The sequence below is a fragment of the Neoarius graeffei genome, chromosome 21, assembly GCF_027579695.1.
Source record: "Neoarius graeffei isolate fNeoGra1 chromosome 21, fNeoGra1.pri, whole genome shotgun sequence".
Lineage (NCBI taxonomy): Eukaryota > Metazoa > Chordata > Actinopteri > Siluriformes > Ariidae > Neoarius > Neoarius graeffei.
The window spans coordinates 31,788,997-31,808,343 of NC_083589.1; the positions used below are offsets into that span (position 1 = coordinate 31,788,997).

At 40.4% G+C, this 19,347-nt stretch overlaps 1 protein-coding gene across 1 annotated transcript in view; it reads left to right on the plus strand.

Annotated features, from left to right (window-relative positions):
• The window catches only part of itih2 (inter-alpha-trypsin inhibitor heavy chain 2), a 62,797-nt gene that overhangs the window by 33,283 nt on the left and 10,167 nt on the right, over window positions 1–19,347 (plus strand). The window contains exons 14-16 of the mRNA XM_060902986.1: window positions 1,204–1,382; window positions 13,005–13,127; window positions 16,553–16,666. Coding sequence (XP_060758969.1) covers window positions 1,204–1,382; window positions 13,005–13,127; window positions 16,553–16,666 — 416 coding nt within the window. The remainder of the gene's footprint in view (window positions 1–1,203; window positions 1,383–13,004; window positions 13,128–16,552; window positions 16,667–19,347) is intronic.

The window sequence follows — 19,347 nt, forward strand, 5'->3', positions numbered from 1 at the left end:
CATTTTCCTTTAGAATTCACTGGTATAATTCAGAATTCATTGTTCCATCAATGATGGCAAGTCGTCCTGGCCCAGATGCAGCAAAACAGGCCCAAACCATGATACTACCACCACCATGTTTCACAGATGGGATAAGGTTTGTATGCTGGAATGCAATGTTTTCCTTTCTCCAAACATAACACTTCTCATTTAAACCAAAAAGTTCTATTTTAGTCTTATCCGTCCACAAAACATTTTCCCAACAGCCTTCTGGCTTGTCCACGTGATCTTTAGCAAACTGCAGATGAGCAGCAATGTTCTTTTTGGAGAGCAGTGGCTTTCTCCTTGCAACCCTGCCATGCACACCATTGTTGTTCAGTGTTCTCCTGATGGTGGACTCATGAACATTAACATTAGCCAATGTGAGAGAGGCCTTCAGTTGCTTAGAAGTTATCCTGGGGTCCTTTGTGACCTCGCTGACTATTACACGCCTTGCTCTTGGAGTGATCTTTGTTGGTCGACCACTCCTGGAGAGGGTAACAATGGTCTTGAATTTACTCCATTTGTACACAATCTGTCTGACTGTGGATTGGTGGAGTCCAAACTCTTTAGAGATGGTTTTGTAACCTTTTCCAGCCTGATGAGCATCAACAACGCTTTTTCTGAGGTCCTCAGAAATCTCCTTTGTTCGTGCCATGGTACACTTCCACAAACGTGTTGTGAAGATCAGACTTTGATAGATCCCTGTTCTTTAAATAAAACAGGGTGCCCACTCACACCTGATTGTCATCCCATTGATTGAAAACACCTGACTCTAATTTCACCTTCAAATTAACTGCTAATCCTAGAGGTTCACATACTTTTGCCACTCACAGATATGTAATATTGTATCATTTTCCTCAATAAATAAATGACCAAGTATAATATTTTTGTCTCATTTGTTTAACTGTGTTCTCTTTATCTACTTTTAGGACTTGTGTGAAAATCTGATGATGTTTTAGGTCATATTTATGCAAAAATGTAGAAAATTCTAAAGGGTTCACAAACTTTCAAGCACCACTGTAGTTTTAAATTTATTCAAAAATAAAATTACAGCACAATTATCAACATCTCTAACATTATTTTTGAAAGAAATTACACAGATTATGTCCAAAGGCTTTCTTGTCTCACTGTCCTAATACAGTCTGCCTTCTTTATGCTTAATGTGAATGTTTCTGTGTGTAGCTCCGTGGCACCCACAGCAGCAAAGAAGCGAAAGATCACGCAGCGGCTTCTCGCCCTGTCCATAGAACATCAGTTTGTCACTCCTGTCACTGCTTTACTGGTGGAGAGTGAGGACGGACCTGAGAGACTGCTGGCCGACTCGCCCAAGGACCCCAGACATGGTTGCTGCCCTGGGGCAGGTAGTAATCATAATCACTATCATCATCATCTTTTAATTATGAATACTGTTTGTTCTTTGTAAATTGTTATCCATTTCTCTCTTTTGACCTTGACTGGCTAAATAAATGCCACTCTCCGAGCCTGTGCTCTGCTGAGGAGACCTAAATAACAATTGAAATAAATATTTACATTTTAGATCTTGAGGTACTAGAATAGATTGAGGTATATTAGGTAGCTATTCTATCCACATACACTGGATATGAGCAATCACGTGCTCTGATTGGCTACTCTACTACTAGGCTATCAGCTCATATACCATGAGTAGAGAAAAACAAAAATGGTGGAGTGTGTTACTGAACCACCTGAGGACAAAATAAAAACTCTACTTGAAAACAAAACCCAAAAAAAGCAACAAAATATGGAATAAAAGTATTTGATGGTCAGAATGTATCGTTTTTAATTTTTCAATAATTATTATTATTATAACATTTTTCACAAATTGCTACTGTCATTGTGCCAGTTTGTTTACATTCTAAGTGGAAATGATTTTGTCAGACATTTTGTATAAAGTTTTTATTTAATGAATTTGTAAAAAATAAAAATAAAAATGCTCTGTTTCTGAAAATCCAGTGAATGTAGATAGAATAAAACAGTTATTCCACTCAATCTCATCGTACATGGCTTACAGCCAGCTCGGTGCTATGGACCTCATCGGCTATCAGGTCATGTACGACTCGATTTTGTGGAATAACTGTTAACTGATCTCCAGAAGGAACATAAAGCTTTGCTACTGAGAATTAATGTCTGTATGATCAGTAGTTAATCAATAGTTATTATAAAAGACTGATAGTTAAAGCTAGACTGCCTTTCAATTTCATAAAAGTGGTGAAATTTAGTTTCCTCTGAAATTTGTTCATTGTGATATATGTTTATTTCTGTAATATCTATAAAAAAAATCAGGCCATTCTGTGGCTTGGAAGTTATTTAATTTGAGGGGATTCCCGAGCAAATAATGTGCATGAAACACAGGTTTACTTTTGACCGTGCACTGACAGTTCCATCATTCTGTCGCTAAACGAACAGCTGATCACACCGAGGTGCTCGCTGACCGCCGATATTTATTAGTTTGGTCCTGCGTTTCCTTTCCTTCACAACATAACATCTTTTCCTCTCGCTTTCTGTTACTGTAGTCAGTCTTTCAGGTTTCATTCGCACACTCACGTCCTCCATTTTTCTCTCCTTTTTCAAATTTGTATCCCACAATGCCTTGCGCGAATGGGGAAAGCCCACCACATGATGCATGACATAGTATCTTGAATTGGGTCATGGTGAAGCAGGAAAAAATGGCGCAGAATTTAGGGCCACGTGGTCCTAAATACATTAATTGTTCTATTTTTTTTTAAATAGAATAAAATTCGAAGTCTGTTATTCGAATTCAATAGCTTCCAGTCCACTAAACCAGGTGTTCTCATGCTTTTCTGCTTTAAGGCCCTCCTATTCATACTTGTAACGAGTCGGGGCCCATTAAAAAAGATCCCCAATTATTTTGGTTACTCTATTCTATTAGAATCTAATGATCTATTGAAAAGTGTATTAATGGGATGCAGTTGCAGATGGGAGCCCAGGAATTAAATAAGTGCAATAAAAACAAACTGTTTTTAATTGCAGGTATTGTATTTAAAACTGTGCCAGAAGCCAACATAAAACCATGCATGCAGGTCATTCTCAGTCAAAAGGGATTAATGATCCAAAAGTGGAGTCTGGTCCATTAACACAAGAACTTATTGTCATGTTTGTGTTCAGCAAACAAGCAAGTTATTAAAACCAAGAAGTACACTCAAAAGAAGTGGATATAGAAACCACTCAATGGGATTAGATCCTTACATGCTAACAAAGAAGGATTTTTTCTATAAGTTGGAAAATTATCCATCCGTTGAGTTCCCAACATCTCGGACTACGTGGTGCTACAGACATTGTTCAACACGGACACACATGAAAACCTGGAAGAGCATGGTGGCGTACAACTTTTTATACATGGCTGGGTTAAAGCTCTGGGGATGAGGACACTACAAGATAGACGGCGGTAGACGGTCTAAGTGCAGGAAGAGTGTTTATTAGCAGGCGTAATATTTAAGTCAAGTCAAGTTTTTTTTTAATAGCGCTTTTAACAACAGACATTGTTACAAAGCAGATTTACAGAGAATTAAAGACTTTAAACATGAGCTAATTTTATCCCTAATTTATCCTCAATGAGCAAGCCTATCGTGATGGTGGCAAGGAAAAACTCCCTCAGACGACATGGGGAAGAAACGTCAAGAGGAACCAGAGTCAAAAGGGGACCCATCCTCATCCGGGTGATAACAGATAGTGTGATTTATAAATAACTTGCTTCTATAACTGTGTCCTATAGAGTCACAAAGTATAACTGTAAAAACAGGAAATTCATTATAGTTTTAACATGAAGTCTGTTTTGTTGAAGTTATAAACTGTTCATTGATGGAAACTTGAGTGCAAAACTGTTCATGACAACTGCAGTCTTAAAGTTAGCAAGTCGACTGTAGTCCTCAGCCATAAAAGCATTACTGTAAGTGTCCAGAGCATCTTCCAAGTGGTTTTTTTTACAAAAGCAAAACAGAAAGCAGAGTATTTAAACAGCATTATAAACATTACTAGAAACAAATGTGCCAGTAATGATAATGTTTCGCAAAGCCTCCGTGAAAACAGCTTCTGTATCTGCATGTGCTGATTGTGCTCAAATCAGTATCAGGTGTTTCCCATAATGACTGGGTCCCAAGCGTGCACACAACACGCTCTGTGAGTGCGTGCGGCTGCCCAGGCTACACCAGACTCAAGTGCGCAAATTTGCGACAGTCAAGTGTTCACCTGCTGTGTGACCACAACTTTTAGCTCATGTGTATATCACCATCAAAATGCCTCATTTTCATCAATAACCCATCACAAAGAATTGCGAGCTGTAGTGTGACTGTAGCTTAATGTGACGTCGGATGCAACCCAGCAATTGTACCCTACTCCGAGTAAAAATTAGCTTCCACTTGAAAAAAAAATTGCAGCCCACAAGATGGCACTTCACGACCCACTAATGAGCTGCAGCCCAGTGGTTGAGAAACACTGCACTGAACAAAAATAATTGGGTGTCAGGGAAAATTATTTTTATGACCTAAACTTGGGGTGGCACGGTGGTGTAGTGGTTAGCACTGTCGCCTCACAGCAAGAAGGTTCTGGGTTCGAGCCCAGCGGCCGATGGGGGGCCTTTCTGTGTGGAGTTTGCGTGCTTTCCCCGTGTCTGCTTGGGTTTCCTCCGGGTGCTCCGGTTTCCCCCACAGTCCAAAGACATGCAGGTTAGGTTAATTGGTGGCTCTAAATTGACTGTAGGTGTGAATGGTTGTTTGTCTCTATGTATCAGCCCTGTGATGATCTGGCAACTTGTCCAGGGTGTACCCCGCCTCTCGCCCATAGTCAGCTGGGATAGGCAGGGCCGTTGACAGCTTTGGCTGGGCCCGGGACAAAATAATCTGAGTGCCCCCCCCCCCCCCCCCACACACACACACACACACACATACGCGCGCACGCACATCTCCACACAGCAACCACCCACACCCAACCCCTCTTTTCACAGTCTCACTCCAACCCTTAAATAACAGGTATTCCAAGCCCATTATAACAGTCAACCATTTTATTTCAACATTTCAACATATTTTACAGTTTGAACATTTCCTTAGTCTGCAACTATTCAGGTGCGAAATGCAATGCGCCGGACTTCTGCTGTGGCAAAGTCGTCAATAAGGTAATTGAAGTCCAGCTTCTTTGCAAGTTTGCGCTCTATAGAGAGCATAGCCAGCCCATTGAGCCTCTCCTGTGACATGTTTGAGCGCAAGTAGTTGATAAACCAAAATGATTGTTTACGGGATGGAACTGGGCCTCAATGAGAACGGAGTTATGGCTTTCCCGAAATCTGAACATAGAAGCATCACCACTAGTCACACACGGACTGGCCATTGGGAGTAGCGGGAGTGGTGGGCCGGTGGTTCAGTGTGGGCCGGCGGAGAAAAAAAAAAAAAAAACAGTTGCGCGCTGGCCTTTAATATGATAAGCAATGTTAACAGTTTCAAACTGTTAACATTGCTTATCATATTAAAGGCCAGCGCGCAACTGTAATAAGCAATGTTAACAGTTTCTTAAAGAAACTGTTAACATTGCTTATCATATTAAAGGCCAGCGCGCAACTGTTTTTTTTTTTTCTCCGCCGGCCCACCGGGAAAACTCCCGCTACTCCCGATGGCCAGTCCGTGTGTGCCACTAGTGATGTGTACAGTGAGTTTTTCAGTGTATTTTTTTTGTCTTGTTTTTCATAAACGTCCTTTCCGTACTCGATTTAGAATGTTACAAAAAAAATTGACACCCTCCCAACCACGTAACATTAGCCTATCTGACCTGGGGGCTGACACGTTTATTACGGATAAACCAAAAGGATTACAACGTTCCCTGGATATAGAACTGGACCGAGAAGATTTCAAAATCTTAACGTGTAAGCAACAACAATAAAACAGAGGTTGTTTTATTCATTTAGGGCTTATTAGGCTACTTTCATTAATTGCGCTTTTCATACAGGCCTATCATTTTTCACTTGAGCAAGGGAATTGTTTGAAGAGTATCCAGTCTAAGCGAAAGTTTAATGTTTTGCAACAGACTAACCTCAAAACACCCCATTTATAGCCCATTCGTTACATTAAACTCTATCTAGCTGGCAATTTCACATGCCGTCGTATCTACACGGGATGATTTCCAACAAAATAAGGTTTAATTAACAAGAGGCAGCGTTCCACGGGCTTTCAGCTAACCGGAGTCCAGCTCAGCAAGCGTGCCTAAAACATTTGGATATGATTACGGGCCAATGTGCTATTCTTTGCTTCATTGAGATATATGCAACACAGTGTTATTAAACCGATATGTTTATGAAATAATTCAATGCCCTGTGCATTTCAGTGTTCACTCAGTGTACCCTGCTATCCCCTACTTTATAATTATGAATGGTGCGTCGCACGTGCTGGGGTTACATTACGGGGCTGGAAAAAAGTTATCTGTGTCTTACCTGGCTCAGCTGCCCCACTGCCTTCACCACCTGCTGCATCATCTGAATTTTTTCTAAAATATCTATGCAGTGAGCCCCTGAGGCTCTTGGCTTCTTCATCTCTTTTTCTCATTTCTTTGCTCCTGACTTGTGCATGTTAGCAAACGGGCTCGCACGCTTATTGTCGAAGCGTTATGATGGAATAGTGCCGTGTTATTTGGCGCCTTAATCAAAGACCAAACCATTTCTGCATTAGGGGTGGTAGGTGGGTTCTTGAATCTATTTTCGAAGACAATAAAGGCAAAAGAACCAGAAATCATTCATTGAATGCAAATATAGCACATATTTCTCCCCCAAATCAACACATTTTGAAATGAAACAGAATGATTAATGGCATCTTCATGAGGGACCAGTTCTGGGCCCCCCCTCATGCCTGGGCCCGGGACAAAATACCCGGTTGTCCCCCCCTGTCGACGGCCCTGGGGATAGGCTCCAGTTTGCCTGTGACCCTGAATAGGATAAAGCGGCTACAGATAATGGATGGACCTAAACTTGAAAAATCTGAAAGGCAGTCTAGCTTTAACTCGTAGTTCTTCAGGAGAAATATAAAACTCAGCTTTTTCAGTTTATTGCTGCATAGTTAATAACTCCTACTAACATACTTACTGAGTAATTAACAAGTGGGCCTTAGTATTTTATAGGAATCAGATTTGTGTTAATGAACTACAGTGGATATAAAAAGTGTACACACCCCGTTAAAATGAGAGGTTTTTCTGATGTAAAAAAAATGAGACCACGATAAATAATTTCAAAACTTTTCCTACATTTAATGTGACCTATAACCTGTACAATTCAACTGAAAACAAACATCTGTCAGGGGGAAAAATAAAAAATGTACAATAAGCTGGTTGCATAAGTGTGCACACCCTTAAACTAATACTTTGTTGAAGCACCTTTTGATTTAATTACAGCATTCAGTCTTTTTGGGTTCACACCTGCTATCAATTAAAATGACTCTGATTAACCACAAATAAAGTTCAGACTTTTACTCAGTTGCCTCCTACTGTATGTGATGCAGTGCCGTCTAAGGGCCCGAAGATCACGGGCACCCAGTATGGTTTTCCGGCCTTGACCCTTACGCACAGAGATTCTTCCAGATTCTCTGAATCTTTTGATGATATTATGCACTGTAGATGATGATATGTTCAAACTCTTTGCAATTTTACACTGTCGGACTCCTTTCTGATATTGCTCCACTATTTGTCGGCGCAAAATTAGGGGGATTGGTGATCCTCTTCCCATCTTTACTTCTGAGAGCCGCTGCCACTCCAAGATGCTCTTTTTATACCCAGTCATGTTAATGACCTATTGCCAATTGACCTAATGAGTTGCAATTTGGTCCTCCAGCTGTTCCTTTTTTGTACCTGTAACTTTTCCAGCCTCTTATTGCCCCTGTCCCAACTTTTTTGAGATGTGTTACTGTCATGAAATTTCAAATGAGCCAATATTTGGCATGAAATTTCAAAATGTCTCACTTTCGACATTTGATATGTCGTCTATGTTCTATTGTGAATACAGTATCAGTTTTTGAGATTTGTAAATTATTGCATTCCGTTTTTATTTACAATTTGTACTTTGTCCCAACTTTTTTGGAATAGGGGTTGTACTTGGTCATTTATTTATTGAGGAAAATGATCCAATATTACATATCTGTGAGTGCAAAAAGTATGTGAACCTCTAGGATTAGGAGTTAATTTGAAGGTGAAATTATGCCGCTTTTCCACTACAAACGCGGCTGAGCCGTGCCGTGCCGAGTCGAGCTGAGTCGGGCTGAGCGGGGCTATTGAAGTTGCATTTCGACTACAACCGCGCTGAACCGTGCTGGCTGGAAGTGGGTGGACACATTGGGTGGAGTTAGCGAAAGTGGGTGGACGTCATGTGATGTCGTTAAGCAGCGCAAACAGTGACATCAGTGACAGTGGCGGAACAAGTCAGAGCCGGGCCGGGGGCGGGGCAAATGACCGGGCCCTTTATTAAAGCTTATCATAACATCATTTTAGGCTACAAAATGTCCGCAACTGCGGTGTTTACCAATTTCAACACTACCGGGTGCAACTATGTTATTTAGTACATCAAGTCCTTCAAACGAACATGTAACTCAGAAACAAAAAACATTAGGATACTGTACATGGCTCATAATAAAACATCAATAGCCTATAGTGCGTACATTATTTGAAGGGCATACGAATGAGCGCTCAGAGGTTGCAACGGTGACAGGAAGAGTCAGAAATAAAAGGAGGGCGGTGCAAACCTCACTGAATGCACTGTGTTTACCAATTTCAACACTACGGGGTGCAACTATGTTATTTTGTACATTAAGTCCTTCAAACGAACATGTAACTCAGAAACAAAAAAAACATTAGGCGACATACTGTACATGGCTCATAATAAAACATCAATAGCCTACTGCGCGCATTATTTGAAGGGCATACGATGAGCCTTGCGCTCCGCGAACTCGTCCACGATGCTCTGTATGTCACTGATTCAGTGATCTTTTAAGCGGTAGTCTCATGACCCGAATAGTAAACAATAAACATGGAGGACATGGAGTCGTTAGTGTTGCTGGTCTTGGTGCTGTGGCTTGTTGTCACCGACAACGCGGACAGATACTGGCAAGAGCGTATAGATGAGGCGAGGCGCATAAGGCTTCAGAAATTCTCGTAATTCTTAATTATTATTCTTCCGGGTTTGCGGTGTTTACAGATCCCAGCGCGCTCGCGGGGCGTGTGTGGGCATGTGAGGACACTCCTCCTCACCAATCAGTGCACAGGGGAGTGTCTGCTCACGCCCCCAGCCTCACTCGGCACGGCTTGGCTTGCTTCAGCCCCACTCCAAAACGGTGCGAGTTTTAGGGGCTAAGCAGGGCTGAAGCGAGCTGAGTCGTGCTGGTTTTTGGTAGTCGAAACGCGAGCCGTGTCGGGCTGAAGTGAGCTGAAGCGAGCTGAAGTGAGCTGAAAAAGGGTAGTGGAAAAGGGCCATTAGAGTCAGGTGTTTTCAATCAATGGGATGACAATCAGGTGTGAGTGGGCACCCTGTTTTATTTAAAGAACAGGGATCTATCAAAGTCTGATCTTCACAACACATGTTTGTGGAAGTGTATCATGGCATGAACAAAGGAGATTTCTGAGGACCTCAGAAAAAGCGTTGTTGATGCTCATCAGGCTGGAAAAGGTTACAAAACCATCTCTAAAGAGTTTGGACTCCACCAATCCACAGTCAGACAGATTGTGTACAAATGGAGGAAATTCAAGACCATTGTTACCCTCCCCAGGAGTGGTCGACCAACAAAGATCACTCCAAGAGCAAGGCGTGCAATAGTCGGCGAGGTCACAAAGGACCCTAGGGTAACTTCTAAGCAACTGAAGGCCTCTCTCACATTGGCTAATGTTAATGTTCATGAGTCCACCATCAGGAGAACACTGAACAACAATGCTGTGCATTGCAGGGTTGCAAGGAGAAAGCCACTGTTCTTCAAAAAGAACATCGCTGCTCATCTGCAGTTTGCTAAAGATCACGTGGACAAGCCAGAAGGCTATTGGAAAAATGTTTTGTGGATGGATGAGACCAAAATAGAATTTTTTGGTTTAAATAAGAAGCGTTATGTTTGGAGAAAGGAAAACACTGCATTCCAGCATAAGAACCTTATCCCATCTGTGAAACATGGTGGTGGTAGTATCATGGTTTGGGCCTGTTTTGCTGCATCTGGGCCAGGACAGCTTGCCATCATTGATGGAACAATGAATTCTGAATTCTACCAGCAAATTCTAAAGGAAAATGTCAGGACATCTGTCCATGAACTGAATCTCAAGAGAAGGTGGGTCATGCAGCAAGACAACGACCCTAAGCACACAAGTCATTCTACCAAAGAATGGTTAAAGAAGAATAAAGTTAATGTTTTGGAATGGCCAAGTCAAAGTCCTGACCTTAATCCAATGGAAATGTTGTGGAAGGACCTGAAGTGAGCAGTTCATGTGAGGAAACCCACCAACATCCCAGAGTTGAAGCTGTTCTATCTGCAGGAATGGGCTAAAATTCCTCCAAGCCGGTGTGCAGGACTGATCAACAGTTACTGGAAACATTTAGTTGCAGTTATTGCTGCAGAAGGGGGTCACACCAGATACTGAAAGCAAAAGTTCACATACTTTTGCCACTCACAGATATGTAATATTGGATCATTTTCCTCAATAAATAAATGACCAAGTATAATATTTTGTCTCATTTGTTTAACTGGGTTCTCTTCTACTTTTAAGACTTGTGTGAAAATCTGATGATGTTTTAGGTCATATTTATGCAGAAATATAGAAAATTCTAAAGGGTTCACAAACTTTCAAGTACCACTGTATGTCTGGACTATGAGGTAGGGTCACAAGACAGAAGCCTTTTCTTACAAAGAAAAGCATCCAGGCCCGGCTAAATTTTGCAAAAAAAAAAAAACTCTCCCAAAAGCATGTGGGAAAATGTGTTATGGTCTGATGAAACCAAGGTTGAACTTTTTGGCCGCAATTCCTTAAGGTATGTTTCACGCAAAAACAACACTGCGCATCACCAAAAGAACACCATACCCACGGTGAAGTATGGTGGTGGCAGCATCATGTTTTGGGGTTGTTTTTCTTCAACTGGAACAGGGGATTTAGCCAAGATGGAGGGAATTCTGAACAGTTCTAAATACCAATCAATTTTGGCCCAAAACCTTCAGGTGTCTGCTAGAAAGCTGAAGATGAAGCGCAATTTCATCTTTCAGCATAACAATGACCCCAAGCATACATCGAAATCAACTAAAGAATGGCTTCACCAGAAGAAGATTAAAGTTTTGGAATGGCCCAGCCAGAGCCTAGACCTAAATCCAATTGAAAATCTGTGGGGTGACCTGAAGAGGGCTGTGCACAAGAGATGTCCTCGCAATCTGACAGATTTGGAGCGCTTTTGCAAGGAAGTGTGGGCAAATATTGCCAAGTTTAGATGTGGCAAGCTGATAGACTCCGACCCAAAGACTGAATGCTCTAATTAAATCAAAAGGTGCTTCAACAAAGTATTAGTTTAAGGGTGTGCACACTTATGCAACCAGCTTATTGTACATTTTTTATTTTTTATGTTTTTCCCCCCTAACAGATTTGTTTGTTTTTCAATTGAATTGTACAGGTTATAGGTCACATTAAAGGTGGGAAAAGTTTTGAAATTATTTATCGTGGTCTCATTTTATTTTATTTTTTTACATCAGAAAAACCGATCATTTTAACAGGGTGTGTACACTTTTTATATCCACTGTACTTACTCATTCCTGTTTAGTTCCTGCATAGTTACCTCTGATTAAAGTGTTACCTGTGTTTCTACATTATCTGTTGCTGTGTGAATAAAACTAACTGAAATCTTAAGGTGCCTGATCCAGGGCCGTGTTAACCCTTGCCGAGGCCCTGGGCAGACACCCCCGAGGCCCCACCCCCAAGGCCCCACCCCCGCCTGTTGTCAACTGCGCTCAGCAAATTCACCCCCTCAGACGTGCCTGTAGACACAGAAACTTAAATAATGACAGTGGCACAATTAGAAATACTATTGAACGATAAAACTTTATATCCATCAACACCTATTTAATCGAGAAAAAGCAATGGTGAAATAGGCAATTGCATGGTGAAAAAATCCATCAGACATCACGGTTAACAAGTCTGGTTAACTAAAGTTTAGCCTCAAGAAGCCTTTGAATGAGTGAGTCAATGAACAACATGTCAAGAACATAACCTAGGCCTACAACAGTTTCTTTAGTATTCAGGACAAGAACATTCATTTGGGATATAACCGTTCGTTTTCATTTTGGAATCCAGGTGACTTTTAACTTGTGAAAACAAAGAGCGATAACAAAGAAAGAAAAATATCTTGCTTCTCAGAAATAAATCTCAAAATGTTAGGCTATGTGAAACATTTCATCCTTTTACACACGTAATGTCCCAAACAGCAGTGGCACACAGCTTTGCGCATTCAGTTTGACAGCCATGGGTCAACTTACAAGGGCACTTTCCTACTTTTCTGGAAAGCGAAGTCATTAATTAAATCATTGAACTCAAGCTGGCGTAGCGTGTGAAGACATGGTGGGCAGTGATCATGTTGACAATGACGGGTGATTTATGCGACGGGACAAGGTGGGATTCCTTACGGGTGGGGAAATGCATCAAAAATGTTATCAATATGATCAAAACTTCTGAAAATATCGTTTCATATTTTCCGATCTCACTACCTCCGAGGCCCCGGGCAGCTGCCCATGAAGCCCATTAGGATAACGCGTCCTTGGCCTGATCGACAAGAAAAATACACAAGGAACAGTAAAATGAAAAGTCAATTTAATAAAAGTTACACAATAATATATATTAATGTTTTGAAAATACCCTATGCGTTTTGAGGGTATAAATATATTTTAGTTTTAAGAATAGTGTTTATGTTATTTCTAAGTGTTATTTAGGGTTCATCTCTCTGTTACTCTCACCCTCTCTTTCTTCCTCTGTAGTTGTTCCTCGTAAAACAGTGCATTTGTACAGTAATCCTCCTCCAGTCCAGCCTCAATGGGCAATCCCCACTTCAACACCAGGCCCGAGGATGGCTAAAACAGTGGATCCTGCAGTCACTGTCGGTAGGTTTACTTCATGGTTATAAGACATGTTATAACCATGAATTTCAATATTTTAAGAACAGAGATAGGAAGAATGACATTTTTACACATTGATGTAATCTTGATTGTGATCAGATTAAGCTGGCTTCGAACTTGGTCGATGTGTTTAGCAGTGGAGACACTGAGACACTTGAGTGAAAATCTGAAGGGCCACAGAACTGCAAAGTTTCAAGTTTTCCCAGCTCCAAGTCATCTGATTCAACTTGGTTATTAATGATAAGTTAAGTTGAATGTAGGTGCCATGGTGGTGTAGTGGTTGGCGACCTGCCCAGGGTGTACCCCTCTTCTCACTTAGCGTCAGCTGGGATTGGCTCCAGCTCACCCGCAATGGATAAGCAGTATGGAAAATGCATGAATGAGTTGAATGTAAACATTTTATGGTTAGGCTAAGCAATACTATACTAAATACTTAAGGTCACAGTAAAAGTGATGACCTTTGTCAAGCCTGCTGTGGTTAAGAAAAGTGACATAACTATCATCTTATGGCATCAGTTGTTATTTTAGGTTTTATAAGTACAGTGCATACATACTTAAAAGTATGTATTTTATTCTGTATTTTATCATTTTAGCCTATTCTTTTTATAAATGTTATAGATGAGGCTAATCTATTAATCTTTAAGTAAAGTTACATGGAAATGTTTTCGTAGCCTAAACCAAATTCCCATCAGATGTACAGAAGTTTCATTAATGCTGATTTTCTTTGTACTGACATGCATGTGTAGATAAACGTCCAAACACCTGTCAATTACCAAGCGTATTTTTGCGTTTACATTTCAGGAAGCCTACAAAACTCCATCATATAGACAAAGCTTACAGAGAGCTGAAAATGACAAAATAGTGACAAAAAGATGAAAGGTCTTCTCGGGTTTTCCAGTATGACAGCTCAGCCACTGCAGCATAGACTTTTCCTCTTGTTATAGGATGGCATTAAAAAAATGAATTGTTAGTCTTAAAGGGGAACTGAAGTCATTGTTAAACTTGTTTTATTTCTTAATTAACGTGTTATTCAATTACGTTTTCGGTTTTAGGAACCTTATATCGTGGCTCGTATTGGCAACTAATTGCAATTAAATATTATACTTATTGCCCTATTCGGTTTGTAGCCATGTTGAATTCAGTTCGTTTGGTCCATGGCAGGCGTCGCTTATCCGCGCGATCGTCACGAGACTTGTGCGAGATTTTGAAACGTGAAGTGTCAGCCAGGTGTGAGTGCCGCCATTTTGAAAACTGTTTTCCAAACAAAATATTACACAAAAACGAGTTTAAATGACGATTACTGCCGACTTTTTTCAAACTTTCCTGATTGCTATCAAAACAAACAAAACTTCCGGCTTGATTACATCAGCATTTGAAAGAGGGCGCACACATCTTTTGACAATGCTGGCAGATGTTGGTCACTTTCCCTGTGTCCGAAATCACTCCCTACTCACTATATAGTGAGTACTCCCTACGCACTATATAGTGGGGACGGCATTTTGTAGTGCTGTCCGAAACCTTAGTGAGGATTATTTACACCCTATATAGTGCACTCAAAGTATCCCACAATGCATCATGAAAAGTAGTGTACAACCAATGGTCACTAAACAAGCAATATAGCCCATCATGTATTGCAGTCACATTGAAAGAAATCAAATTAAAAGTCTCAAATTTGATTTCATAAAAGGCAGCGGCAAAGAAGAAAGTATTCAGCCTTGATTTAAAAGAACTCAAAGATGCAGGTACTTTGTGTTGATTATTGTGGGAAATGCGCTCAGTATAATATGTATTTATCGCAAAAATACATGCATGTATTTATTATTTTGGAAACCCACCAGCCGACTGATCTGGCACGTTTTAATTGTGCGACAGTAATGATATACATACCAGCGCGACGGAGTAGTGTCCGAAAGCGTTTTTTCATTTTACCAATGAGCTCACTGTATAGTCCTCTATATTGTAATTCCCTATATAGGGAGTAGTGAACGGGTGAGAAATTTCGGACACAGGGTTTGATTTCCGCTGTACGTTTTACTTCCATCCTACGATGGCCTCGTTTACAGCCATTGCTTTGACATATGGACTGATATATTACATAGCATATTTCAAACACTCATAACTTGCTATAGCAGTGAAAAAATAGCTATCAAAAATGCACTTATATTTAATAAAATGAGAAATTGAATTTTGATCGTAAAAAATTTGCCTTCAGTTCTCCTTTAATTGTCATAAAGTATGGCTTTATCCATACATTTAGATCACTTTCTTTCAAGTCATTAATATAAAATGAATTTTCAAATTTTTCATGAAATGCGTGTGTGTGTGTGTGTGTGTGTGTGTGTGTGTAATTGAAATAAATATGCTAGTTAATCCTAACAGCGTAATCAGTACAAATAATGGCAGTGACGAATTATACAGTTTGAACTCTATTCAAAGGAGGTTCATATTACTGAGTCTTATTAGACATAAATTTAAGCAAATTAAGGATTTACATATAAACTTGTGGGCGGCACGGTGGTGTAGTGGTTAGCGCTGTCGCCTCACAGCAAGAAGGTCCGGGTTCGAGCCCCGTGGCCAGCGAGGGCCTTTCTGTGTGGAGTTTGCATGTTCTCCCCGTGTCTGTGTGGGTTTCCTCCGGGTGCTCCGGTTTCCCCCACAGTCCAAAGACATGCAGGTTAGGTTAACTGGTGACTCTAAATTGAGCGTAGGTGTGAATGTGAGTGTGAATGGTTGTCTGTGTCTATGTGTCAGCCCTGTGATGACCTGGCGACTTGTCCATGGTGTACCCCGCCTTTCGCCCGTAGTCAGCTGGGATAGGCTCCAGCTTGCCTGCGACCCTGTAGAACAGGATAAAGCGGCTACAGATAATGAGATGAGATGAGATATAAACTTGTTGTATCCAGTTTGATAAATGAGATCCAGTGGTCTTGTTTAAAGTAGGAACTGGGCATAACTGAACTGACAAATGTTTTTTTATGTGTTATTTAAAAATAAAATTTATATATATATATATATATATATATATATATATATATATATATATATATATATATATATATATATATATATTACTCTAATTAGGTTGTTGTAGGACATAATCTACTGTATATGTGTCTTTTATCTCAACATTCAGTTGATTTAGTCTACAAGTGCATGAGCCTTTAACACAGAACTCACGACAGTCCTGTTAGGATGTCAGAGCTGCCAGTTAATAAATCCTGAAATACAAGGACTTAGGATTTGATTCCTTATCTGTTTGTTTTGTCTGTGGCATTAATAATACTTCTCCTGTAATAAAACACAAGAAACTGTAGTGGTTCAAAAGCATTTGGAATACAAATTCAGTATACAGATCTATAGCTCCAGTGATTTCTGATGTTCATAAACACGCTGATGTTCACCTACTGCAGTGGACAACGACCCTCATTTCATCGTCCACCTGCCCAAGAACAACATGGACGTCTGTTTCAACATCGACTCCAAGCCAGGACACATCCTCAACCTGGTGTCCGACCCTGGAACAGGTACCACTCGAACCTCTTCAGTCAGATTTATTATGCACCAGGTTTCTCCTGCCCTTTCTAGAATAGCTTTGGGGGAAGAAAAATCTTTTATGCAGTGATCGCTCTTAACCCTTGTTTTGGTGATCATCCAAAGTGCCTGAAGTTTGCTCCTTCAGGGTTGTACTGGGGTTATGTGTCTAATAAAGGAATCTCAAAATATTTCCTGTAAATTAATTCCTAACTTTTCATAGACTTGCTTCAAAAGATCATCTTCTTCCAATAGAGTTCAGACCACCTTCTGGCGTATTATCGAACTGATAACTGGTATTGCTCAGATATATAACATCTTCAAATGAACAATTTTAATTTAATTGTAATTAAAAAAAAAAACTTAGTGTAAAACAAACTCTATATTTACACATTTAAGGCAAGACACTACAGGTGAACAGAGGGACTGTCAGTTAATTGCTGATATTCTTACAAATTTTTTTTTCTACTGGAAAATTCTCAGGAATTTATGTTTATTTAAGCAAATGAGTTTTTGTCTTGTTAAATATGCATACATTTGCACACTTAATAAAACCCAAAATATAGTCTTTTGATGATGTTAGAATTGAAATTTAAAGAAGCTCTCAACAGAAAAAAAAAAAATGTATTGGAAAACCTTTTTTTTTTTTATTGTTTAACCAAGAAAATATGATGGGCTGGGTTTTTTTCCATCACTTTCAGGATAAAAATCTAACATAATTGAGAATTCCTCTCCTTTTAAATAAGCATAGGTATGGTGGTGTATTAGGGCCACTGAAGGTTTTATATATATATATGGGTGGCACGGTGGTGTAGTGGTTAGCGCTGTCGCCTCACAGCAAGAAGGTCCTGGGTTCGAGCCCCGGGGCCGGCAAGGGCCTTTCTGTGTGGAGTTTGCATGTTCTCCCCGTGTCCGCGTGGGTTTCCTCCGGGTGCTCCGGTTTCCCCCACAGTCCAAAGACCTGCAGGTTAGGTTAACTGGTGACTCTAAATTGACCATAGGTGTGAGTGTGAATGGTTGTCTGTGTCTATGTGTCAGCCCTGTGATGACCTGGCGACTTGTCCAGGGTGTACCCCGCCTTTCGCCCGTAGTCAGCTGGGATAGGCTCCAGCTTGCCTGCGACCCTGTAGAAGGATAAAGCGGCTAGAGATAATGAGATGATATATATATATATATATATATATATATATATAGCTGGGGCAGGTGGGTAATATTGATTCACAAATTTACAATGGTGGTTTTTTTTTTGGTTAAGGAACCCCACTGACAACAGTGACTGCATTTCCTATAACTCTTGGCTCAGCCATTTTATAGTAACAGATGTTCAGGCAAATGAGAAGCATTCATGCACTGAAAGTAACATGAAACTGCTTTTGCACAATAATTGGACATGGAAAAACATACCCGTGTGATTTATACATTCATCTCTCATTGCATCCAGGAAGCACAACAATCACATGTTTCCTGGCTGCAGTGCATTCTAGGAAATGTAGTTGAAAATTTCAGAGCACTTTCTTCTTTTTATATTGTGTGATCAAGCAAGGGGCGGCACGGTGGTGTAGTGGTTAGCACTGTCACCTCACAGCAAGAAGGTCCTGGGTTCGAACCCAGTGGCCCACGGGGACCTTTCTGTGTGGAGTTTGCATGTTCTCCCTGTGTCTGTGTGGGTTTCCTCCGGTTTCCCCCACAGTCCAAAGACATGCAGGTTAGGTTAATTGGTGGCTCTAAATTGACCGTGAGTGTGAATGGTTGTCTGTGTCTATGTGTCAGGCCTGCGATGACCTGGCAACTTGTCCAGGGTGTACCCCGCCTTTCGCCTATAGTCAGCTGGGATAGGCTCCAGCTTGCCCATGACCCTGCACAGGATAAGTGGTTATGGATAATGGATGATTGAGGAGGAAAGCTTGCATTTCCTTTAACTCTCAGCTCAGCCGTGGTGTCTGTAATGTAGTGACGTTGATCCAAACTTGAAAAGTGAAGAGCTGTGGTTCCTTGACTAAAGAAGCTACTATTTTTCCAAGTTTTGTTTCTTGTAAATTTCTGACTTTTTTTCCTCATAAAATTATATTTTTCCTAACAAATTTCGGACCTTATAATATCAAAGGATATCTGAGGTTTTTTCCTCACAAATGTATGACTTTAATCTCAGAACATATCTGAAAATTCAGTTTATTCTCAGAATATTATCATCCTCCCCCAGCTCCATATTTTTTTTAACCTACAATGGCCCTAATACGCCATCTTAAATAGGAATGAATATGTACAAATTCATAAATGCAAAACATCAACACTGTCAGAAATAGGGGTACAGTAGGAGTCCATTTCGATCCCCCAAGGTACAACCTACACTAACCTTGGGGGGGGGGGAATATTAGCATAGGTTGTACCTTGGGGGACAGAAATGGACTCCTACTTGCTCCCAAGCAGTATATAAAAGTTACAAATACATAAGTACCGTCGAGGGTACTGCCAGTGACAAGCCAGCGAACCCCTAAAGGTACAATAATGTACTTTATTTTCTGAGTGTGAAGAAATTGCAATTTCTGATTCTGAATATAGAAAAAACATATTTTGAAGAAAATACAATGTGGTTTCATGTGTTTTCACTCTTTTGTTTAGAAGGTTTATAAATTAATTTGATGTGCTTATCCTCATGTCACATAACTTGACATAC